Below are 10,612 nucleotides of genomic sequence, written 5' to 3' on the forward strand. Positions count from 1 at the left end.
CCGGCTAGTGCTGGGACGCCTGCCTGACGGAGGCCGACAGGAGGTTCCTTGCCAGGTTTCTTCCGGCCGGCTCCGATGCCGAGGAAGCAGTGCGCCATTTGCTCACAGGGCAAAATCACCACTTTGGGAACCCCCTTGTAACCTGGCAAGTATTTCTTTTCTTTTTTCTTTTCTTCATTCAGTTTGCTACTACTTATACTAGTACACACCCTGCTTCATGTTCCACACGCACACACATTTGTCACCATAATTTCTCTTCATTAGCTTCTGTTGCACTCCAGGTCCTCTTCTCTTTGCTCTGCTCATCTTCACCCAGACGCTATACTTCACAAGGAGCAGCAAATCAGAGCCGATAACAAGGCATATCATGCACTGTTGAACAACTACCATTCCGAGTATGCTGCTAATATTCTACTCCATTCTGCTCGTATTGCAGTGCAATTTCTTAACAACACCCTAACTTAACTATGCAGCATCACTGAGACCCTCACCAGGTGGAGGGACAAATGGTTAACTTGTGACAATCCAAAAAGCTTGTTCAGGTTATTCTCTCCCCCTCTCTCAGGTTTTTTTTTATTCAATGCTTTTGCTTCTACATCTTATTGGCAGTTGCTCGTTCATCTTCTCCAGAATGACCAACTTGTGAAACACACACACACACACAACTTGATGCTCCTGCTGACCTTTGAATAGTTTTATGATTATTCACTGAGATTTAAGGAAGTTTCTTTTTAAGCAGCTACTAAAGTTACTATAAAGTTGGGTCATCTATTTTGGAACGGAGGGAGTAACTTTTCAAGCTCCTTTTTTACTCCTTAGCTTCTGGCTTGCCGCCCAGCCTTTAGGAATTATCATTGGATTGGCACTTCCTTTTTTGTTATCTTGTGAAATATATATCTCTCCTATATTTTTACTACTAGTTTGAATACCCTGGCGATGCTTCGTTAGTTGCTACTAATACTTCAACTGCTTCCCATTGGCTCTTACAAAAGGAAAAGCTCATGTGTTCTGGATTATTCTGACTTGAAGCCTATTATTGCTTATCTCGTGTAGGTCCGGAGAAAATGTCATATTTTCTAACGCTCCTAAGAATGCAATACCCATGAAGGTTGTACGAAACGGTGATGTCACAAAGTATATGTCATATATTAAGGTAAACTTTTTGGTGCTTAGAATAGATTTTTGCTTCCGCTATGCTGGAGTGGAAATGTAAATAAAGTTCAAGCCATTGCAGTTCTTCTTATAACATAATAGTATAACCAATCGTATAACACTTCTGTTTCTAATGCAGTGTCAAGCTTTAATTTGCTTGTTCAACCCAGTAGCATCGAATTCATTTAGGACTAAAGTAACTGTTAGATCTGACATAAATCCAGTTTTCTGAAATATTTTCCTGCTGGACTGTTGAATTTCTGATTGTTGCATCCATCAGCCACAGCCGATAGTAATATACCATGTTCCCCTTATGAGGATGCCATGTTGTTTGGATGTATCTACCAGCAATTGTTTTCAATATAATGCGGATTTTATGCTTATCCGGAATCACAGATTTACTTTGGTGTGCCTATTTTTCAGGTCAGCAGGGCTCAACATGATCTTGTTAAGAGAATGAAACAATCTGGTGATGGCATTCAGACAAGACATCTTGTTGGTGTTATTGGTGATATCGATAACTTTCATGTGAAACCATATGAGACACTGATGGAGGATGAGAAACAGAAACTGCACGATCATTGGTCAGTAATAATATCTTGATTTTGTTTGTTTTTACTTTTGATTGGTCTTTTCTTACGTCAAACTATACCCATGCTAGGGTCATTCTGTCATGTAAAGAACTCCCTGCTGCTTTCAAGGCTCGCCGGGAAGAGAAGTTGGTTGCTGAGAAATTAAGGAGGTCTTTGTGCCTTGAAATTGCAGAGAGGAATATGTCTGAGGTGGAAAAGGTTTGCTATGCCTTACCATTTTGAGCACTTCTACTTTTATATGAAGAACATGATGCGGAATTTACTTCTGTATGAAAATAGACTGGATTTTTCGCTTAGATGGGTTGAGCGCACATGATGTCAAACTGCTTGCACATGCATCTCTTAACAAATCCCGGACTAAGTTGTAGATGCTTGCTTCAAAAGACATGCTGTTGATAGTATTTGGTACAGCTATACATCTATTGTGCACGAGAATAGCAGGTTTCTTACTACACATTGCTGCCCAATGGGTCATTATACAATTTTATGATGGCAATGTATTAGTAATCATGCAGCACAGTCGGTTTAGGCACCGGGTAAACATGAAAATTTGCAAAGCATCTCTTATTTATTATGTATTCATTTAAAAGTTATGGTTAGTTTCTAACAATCTGCCTTCTAATTTTTTTATGAGAAGGCAGAGCAGTTAGGTGTCAGAACCGCAGAAGTTGGGCAAGATGGCGCTTATCGAAATAGTGGCACCTCAGATGGACAGGAAGAACTTGTAGAGCACTCGCCTCAGGATGTGCCGCAATCCGGGAATAATAGCAGCGCAGGTCTTGAAGATGAAGAAGATGCCAATGATACAAGTGATACTACTGATACATCCACAGACTCTCATGACAGCCCAAACACGACAGATCAAGATGGCAATGATGGCAATGGTACGAGTGATACAGGTACATCCACTGACTCTCATGACGGCCCAAACGTGACAGATCAGGATGTTATGGACACGAATAACACGAATATACATACCCAGAGTCAGGGTACCTCAGACGAGCAAGATGAAGAAGTTGAAAAGATTAGCATCACAAGTGCTAAAAGTGGCGACAGCTCAGACGCGCAAGATGAAGCCCCTGTGGATATAAGCTGTAGGAATGGAATCTCCCAGAGCGATCCAGGCATGGCAGATGATGATATGGAAGACACCAGCTGCAATGATACAACTCTCCAAGACCATCACATTCCAGATATGCAATCTCAGGAGCCCAAGGCCATGAGCGGCACGATCTCACCTATTCAAGGCCTCAACAGCCCGAATATGCTAGTTCAAGATTGCAAGAAGACTGGCTATATAGGTTTTCCTATTCATGTTCATGGCGGTTTCGATGAGCAAACTGACGACTTGAAGAACATGTGCTACCCGAGTGCCTCAACTGGACATGACAATAAAAAAGAGATGAATGGCATGATTCTTGATCAAAGAGAGACTGATGATATCTCAATGATGCCCTCTGATAGTACTTTGAGCAGGCAAACTAATGTGGAAGGTCCTGAACTAAAAGGGCCTGCAAAATGCGAGAAAGAATTATGGCAGTCAGCAAGCTCTGTGGATTCCTTTTACCACCCTCCGGGGAATGGCCTATACGCACAATCAGGTGCCCTGCAGCTTAAACATCATCTGTCTGGAGGGCCAGCAACTTGTATGATTGACTTGAAGGTAGATGACAGACGCAGACAGCAAACTCAAATCAGTGTTCCTGCTGCGCAACCGATGAGCAATTCAGCATCTCTGTTGCAACCATGCACCAACCAGCTAAACGGTGAGCAGCTCCTAAATGGCACAAAGGGTGTCGGAATGGTCCCCTCTTATTCCCTGGGACATGTGAACGGCATGAAACAGTCTATGGGCTTGCATTCCATGACAAACGGACACCTAGCTCAATCTGGCCTGGCCCAAGAGCAGATGCAATTGCTTGGTGAGAGGCACAGCGGACTTTACTCGCAGCAAGTTGAGAACAACATCAACATGTATTCCAGTGCAACGCTCTGTACTCAGAACAGCTTTCCTATGGTCGAGCCGCAAAGTTTTGCGGGTCACGTGCCTGCAGATCGGAGTCGCAGCTGGTTCCCTGATGAGGACCAACCATCACATAATAATTGGTCTGGAATGGGATCAAACGGCGTCGTTTTAGGCCAGGATGTGCCTGGCGGGGATGGGAGTCTTCTGAGCGTCCTGTCCCAGTACAAGCAGCAGGTATCTTCACGCCCGCCGGGCTCTGACCAGCTGCTCCTTGGAGGAAGGAGGAATCTAGTTGCTCCTCTTGGTGTTGCTGAGAACATGGTTCTTCCATCCCCAGATGTGTATGGTTACACCCACCAGAATAATGTGGCAAGCAGCCAGGTAGACAGCAATCTGCAATGGGCACAGGGAATGACCCATCCTTCTTCCTCTGCTGCTTGTTTCAGGCAGTTTGGTGGAGGGCCCTGGTCAAGATAGCATCTCATCTCACCTCACCTATCTGTCTCTGGCTGGTTGTATATGTTCTCTGATTTATTCCTGAGATTGCGGGAGGAGGCGGTTTTGTTAGATTTGAGGGCGGATTTGTTGGTGTACATAGTGTGCCGGGGTGTAGATATGCGAGTTGCGGCGCAGAGAAGAAAGAGAATGAATAAGGGCTTCTTCAGTGCAACTCCATCTGAGGTTTAGATTAGAATGTTTTTATTCTTCTTGGAATTTACAGAATAAGGAGATGCTGCCCCCACCAGCCAGGAGTTTGTTTTGTAGTGTCGATTATTCATGGTGAATTCAAGAATTTGACTTCATTTGGTGGTACAATTTTGTCGCTGTACTTTGTACTCTGTCTCTGATGAATATGAGATATGTTGCAATGCCTTTCTTTGGGTCAGATTCAAATTGCTCTACAAGAATATTTGTTTTAAACTCACACTATCTAGTGGCGCTACCTTATTTGAATATTTGACAGAGAATTTCAAATTTATGCCATGTGACTAGCATATGACCTAATTTTTTAAGTTAATTTTATGATTGAACTTGAGGTTCAAAATTTGAGGAGGCCATAGGAGTTTTTTCTTATTAAAAATGACCCAATCTATTATAAAGGTTCATCATATGAACAAAGCACCCAAAACATAATAAAAAGAGTTAATTACATCTGGAGTACATAACTTGCGCTGCGGTAACATGACCATACAAAAAACCCATAAAAGTGGTACATTATTTTGATGTTGTATCATATAGGTAGGGTATTACCTCACCATGATGGCCCGAACCTGGGTAAAGCCCTTGTGCTAACCCTCATCTAACACTTTTAGCTACGTTCTCTATCCTACTGAGGGATCTGACGGTTTTTCTACCAGCAGTTTGTGTTAATCAGTGTCGGAAGTGATAGTTAGTATGATGCAATTATGTTCTTTAGGTAAATTCGGTTTCAATTCTGTCCAAATTAGTTTGCAATTCTATCCAATTACTATTTATCTCAATTTGCAGTTGAGTAACAAATTACAGTTGCTCAATTGACACCTTGGACAAAAACTTCACATATCAACTTGAGAAAACCCGACATGATCCATTTATTCTTCTTCGGCATACATCGATCTACAATCACACAAACCGCATAATAACCAATGCAACCCCATAATAAAGAACAACACTTGCAAACACCACAAATATTACAAACAAAACTCTCTTCCCTTTATTTTGCTCTACTCATTATGTTGATTCCTCTCTTGCTTCATCCTACAGATATCCCGATCCTTCTCAAACTGAGCCTAGCCTTTTGCAGCTTCTTGTTTTCCTCTACAAGCTTGTGAATCACATTCAGTCAAATTTCCAGACAGTAAAAATAGAGTGAACCTAAAAACCTATTTGATAGCTCTGAAATCGTCGTCCTGCATCAAATCCTTCATTGCACACTCTAAGAACCGGCGTCATTTTTGCGCCCATGGATTCAACCCTATCATGTTGGCCAATTTCACATGACCCAATCTCATCCACCTATTTCATGACTAACATTAGCAGAACACCATCATGCATCCAGTAAAGAATGCACCTTCATGGCTTTTTTGGAGCCAAAATGAAGCTATGAGGTCATTCTCCATTTTCTAGCCATGTCACTGGGAATAACTCCTAAAGGTAGTGTTACTGGGCTTGATTCTTGATGGGTCAATACCCATTTTACGGACAGTGTCTTGATAAATCAGGTTAAGACTGTTGCCGCCGTCCATAAGGACTCGAGTGATGTGGTATCCATCAATGATTGGGTCGAGTACTAGGGCCGCCGAACCTCCATGACGGATACTAGTTGTGTGGTCCCTGCGATCGAAGGTGATCGGGCAAGCCGACCATGGGTTGAATTTTGGGGCGATAGGCTCTACGACGTAGACGACCATGGGTATGCCATTCCGAGAAGAACCAATTCAAAGTAAAGTTCTGTCAAGATTATCCTTTTCCTCTTTCTCCTTTTGTTCTCTTCAGTTATGTAAGAAATCAGGTCTACTTGATCTGATGTTATGGAGCTACACAATAATTACATAATTAGGCATCAATCATTTCTAAATATGAATCAGCAAACTAAAAATGGCCCAATCTATTATTATAAAGGTTCATCATATAAACAAAGCACCCAAAACATAATAAAAAAGAGTCAATTACATCTGAGCACATAAACTTGCGATGCGGTAACATAACCATATATAAACTAAAAAACCCATAAAAGTGGTACATTATCTTTGATGTTGTATCATTTAGGTAGGGTATTACCTCACCATGATGGTCTGAACCTAGGTAAAGCCCTCGTGCTAACTCCCCTGTGATACTTCTAGCTACGCTCTCTACCCTAATGAGGGATCTGATGTTTCTTTGTACCATCAGTTTGTGTTAATCAGTGGTCGGAAGTGACGGTTAGTATGATGCAATCATGTTCTTCGGTTAAATTGGTTTCAATTCTGTCCAAATTAGTTTGCATTTTCAGTTTGCAATTATATCCAATTACTATTTAGCTCAATTTTCAGTTGAGTAACAAATTACGGTTGCTCAACCGACACCTTGGAAAATTGTAGCATAAAAAGGACAAAAACTTCACATAATCAACTTCAGAAAACCCGACATGTTCCATTTATTATTCTTCAACATACATTGATCTACAATCACACAAACCGCATAATAAGCAATGCAACCACATAATAAAAAACAACACTTGCAAACACCACAAATATTACAAACAAAACTCTTTTCCCCTTATTTTGCTCTACTCATTCTGTTGATTCCTCTCTTGCTTCATCCTGCAAATATACTGATCCTTCTCAAATAGAGCCTTTTGCAGCTTCTTGCTTTCATTTGCAAGCTTGTGAATCACAAGCCTTGCTCTCCCTTGCCATTTTGACCGGTCCACCTCAAGTACCAATAGGAGTGTAACCCGTGTATATTTTAAAGAAACACATTCAGTCAAATTCCCAGACAGTAAAAAAATCAGTGAAACCTAAAAAACCTAATTTAGTATCGGGCAGCTCTGAAATCGTCGTCCTACATCAAATCCTTCATTGCACACTCTCAAAACTGGTGTCATTTTTGCGCCAATAGATTCAACCCTATCATGTTGGCCAATTTCACATGACCCACTCTCATCCACCTAGATTTCACCAACATGCATCAAGTAAAGAACGCACCTTCATGGCTTTTGTAAGCCAAAACGAAGCTATGAGGTCATTCTCCATTTGCTAGCCATGTCACCAGCTTGGTTGACGCCGTTGTTCCCGTCGTAGATCTCGCCTCTCAAGGGTGCACGACGACCCAATAGAGTGCCCCACCTTCTTCCCTCCCTCCATGGCATGCACACGATAAGTGGGTGTGGCGTCGCCATCGTTATCGGGCGTTGAGCTAGGGATTTGGAGAAGGGGACATGGGAATGAGATAAAACATAGAGGAGTGGCATGGGTTAATTAGCATATATTTTAGGGGTCTTTCCATAAAAAGACACATGCACAACTTGCTTTTTCTGGCATATGTGGTGCCCAACGTGGCTATTTTGGGTGAGGTTTTTGCCTAATTGAGTCCGCATCGAAGATAACGTACCACTTTTATGGGTTTTTAAAATTCATGTATGGTTTTGTTATCGTCACCCAAGTTTATGTACCCAGGTGTAATTATTAACCTAAAAAAACATTGAGTACCTAGACCACCAACGATCACCATTGTTGTCGTCAGGACAATACATTGTCGTCACGCCCCTACTAAAGTTGGTCCGACCTTGTCTATTAGAGCCAGGAGGTCTTTACTTGACACCAAATCTATCTGTCACACCCATATGATGAGAAAATCCTAACCTAGCTACCCTAAGGAGATGGCATCAATCTACACCGAAGCTCCGTCGATTCCGCCCCGACGAACAAACTCAAGGAAGATTGAAGCCTAAAAGACCAACTCGAAGATGAAGCGTCGTTGTCAACCCAAGCACAGTCCCTTTGAGGAAAAAAAATCCTAACCTAAACTACTGACCGGTGACGAGGCACCTGGATCCCTCTCCCAGTCCGAGTGGTAGGCGGGGATGAGTGTTGTGGTCATCACAGTCGCAAGAGGGAAAGAATCACCAAACAAGTAAGCTATATAAGAAGAGTTATATGCATACATCACTTAGAGATACTAAGTTCCCAGGGAATGCAGTCCTGGGAGAGCTCCTACATATTTTACTCGGAGTGGACCTGGTCTGTCATGGACAACACTTGCATACACCACAATATACTACAAATAAATATATTTGAAGGAAATATGCCTTGAAGGCAATAATAAAGTTGTTATTTATATTTCCTTATATCATGATAAATGTTTATTATTCATGCTAGAATTGTATTAACCGGAAACTTAGTACATGTGTGAATAGATAGACAAACAAAGTGTCCCTAGTATGCCTCTACTAGACTAGCTCGTTAATCAAAGATGGTTAAGTTTCCTAACCATAGACATGTGTTGTCATTTGATGAACGGGATCACATCATTAGAGAATGATGTGATGGACAAAACCCGTCCATTAGCTAATTAGCATAATGATCGTTTAGTTTTATTGCTATTGCTTCCTCCATGACTTATACATGTTCCTTTAACTATGAGATTATGCAACTTCCGAGTACCCGAGGGACACCTTGTGTGCTATCGAACGTCAAATGTAACTGGGTGATTATAAAGATGCTCTACAGGTGTCTCCGATTGTGTTTGTTGAGTTGGCATAGATCGAGATTAGGATTTGTCACTCCGTGTATCGGAGAGGTATCTCTGTGCCCTCTCGGTAATGCACATCACTATAAGCCTTGCAAGCAATGTGAATAATGAGTTAGTTACGGGATGATGCATTACGGAACGAGTAAAGAGACTTGCCGGTGACGAGATTGAACTAGGTATGATAATACCGACGATCGAATCTCGGGCAAGTAACATAATTATTTTGTGTGCCACGCCCTTTCTCTCCGCTCATGCCTGTTTCTCAAAAAAAGAAAAGAAAAGTAAGCTCATGCCTAATAATGCCATGTCATCATAATTATTTTGCTAAACAAGTAGTTAAGCTATTCAAAATAATTTGGAACTTTGTGTGCCACGCCCTTTCTCTCCGCTCGCCGATGCCCGCGCTACAGCGCTGCTGCTGCGGCCGCTCGCCCACACAAGCCCGCGTGCCTGCTCCTGACCCTGCTGCTGCGTTCTGCTGATGCGCTGCTTTGCTACTGGTGCTACTTGCTCCTGCTGCTTGCCGCTACTGTTTTGCCTTGCTTGCTACTAGCTGCTGCTGCCGCTGTGTGGCCGGCTGGGTTGTGTCCAGTAATGGCCGGCCCTTGTTTAATTAGTCTAGCTAGTATTAGTTTAGGAGTAGTAATTTTGCCCATTAGCAAATGCCAAGTGGTCCCATGATTGTTAATCTAATTAACTAAAATAGTTTCTTTGCTGCCTATGGCTTGTGGGCCACACCCTCCCCATTTGACCAGTCAAGTTGACTTGGTCAACTCGAATTAGTATTACTAATTTCAGAAAATTGATAAAACTTTGGAAATTCGTAGAAATTCATCCGTAACTCGGATGAAAATACTTTGTACATGAAAGTTGCTCCGAACGACGAGACGAACCCGAATATGTTGTCCGTTTGTCGGTCACACGTCCCTAGCCTTGCGAGCATGCAACCGCCCACTCCCCCCGTTTCGTCTGTCCGAAAATGCCAAACTTCGGGAAAACTTTCCCGGATGTTTTCCCCTTCGCCAGTAGCACCTAGTACTGCGTTAGGTCACACCTAGCATCGTGTATTGTCATGTTATGCTTTGTGATGCTTTGATTGCTCTGTTATTTATTGTGTTCCCCCTCCATTTTTTCTTTCCGGTAGACCCTGAGACCGCTGCCGATACCATAGTGATCGACTACATCGACGATGACTCCACCCTTGCCAGAGCAACCAGGCAAGCCCCCCCCCCCCCGATCAACCCGATATCGCCTATTCCTTCTCTACTGCTTGCATTAGAGTAGTGTAGCATGTTACTGCTTTCGGTTAATCCTATTCTGCTGCATAGCCTATCTTTGCTACTACTGTTGTTATCTTTACCTGCAATCCTAAATGCTTAGTATAGGATGTTAGTTTATCATCAGTGGCCCTACATTCTTGTCCGTCTGCCATGCTATACTATTGGGTCGTGATCACTCGGGAGGTGATCACGGGTATATACTTATATACATCATATATGATACATGTGGTGACTAAAGTCGGGTAGACCCATTGTCGTGGTTTTGTCACGACAGATGTCCTAGAGAAAGGACTTAGTCGTGGAGCCATCGCGACGGGTTAGCTTGAAGGGGTTAAAGCGGACACAAGGACGCAAGAGAGTTTATACTAGTTCGGCCCCTTCGATGAAGGTAAAAGCCTACGTCTAGTTGT

General features: G+C 42.5%; 2 protein-coding genes across 2 annotated transcripts; both read left to right on the plus strand.

Annotated features, from left to right (window-relative positions):
- Positions 1-10: 10 nt before the first annotated feature.
- Positions 11-1,031, plus strand: LOC125530338 (the record flags this gene model as incomplete). The annotated part of the gene is given in 3 exon segments (XM_048694738.1): positions 11-145; positions 282-395; positions 474-1,031. Coding segments are annotated over 3 exon segments (469 nt in total), but the record flags the coding sequence as incomplete, so codon positions are not given.
- A 22-nt stretch (positions 1,032-1,053) lies between these two features.
- Positions 1,054-4,584, plus strand: LOC125530339. Its single transcript, XM_048694739.1, has 4 exons — positions 1,054-1,153; positions 1,576-1,736; positions 1,814-1,943; positions 2,383-4,584. The coding sequence occupies exons 1-4, from the start codon at positions 1,103-1,105 to the stop codon at positions 4,186-4,188; spliced, it is 2,148 nt and encodes a 715-aa protein (XP_048550696.1). The 5' UTR covers positions 1,054-1,102; the 3' UTR covers positions 4,189-4,584.
- Positions 4,585-10,612: the final 6,028 nt, after the last annotated feature.

This window comes from Triticum urartu, unplaced genomic scaffold (genome assembly GCF_003073215.2).
Source record: "Triticum urartu cultivar G1812 unplaced genomic scaffold, Tu2.1 TuUngrouped_contig_6247, whole genome shotgun sequence".
Taxonomy (NCBI): domain Eukaryota; kingdom Viridiplantae; phylum Streptophyta; class Magnoliopsida; order Poales; family Poaceae; genus Triticum; species Triticum urartu.

Coding starts and splice junctions, on each gene's coding strand:
- LOC125530339 (XM_048694739.1), top strand. CDS start 1,103: ATGAAGGTTGTACGAAACGGTGATGTCACAAAGTATATGTCATATATT. Junction 1,737..1,813: donor CAGAAACTGCACGATCATTG/GTCAGTAATAAT, acceptor TACCCATGCTAG/GGTCATTCTGTCATGTAAAG. Junction 1,944..2,382: donor ATATGTCTGAGGTGGAAAAG/GTTTGCTATGCC, acceptor TTTTATGAGAAG/GCAGAGCAGTTAGGTGTCAG.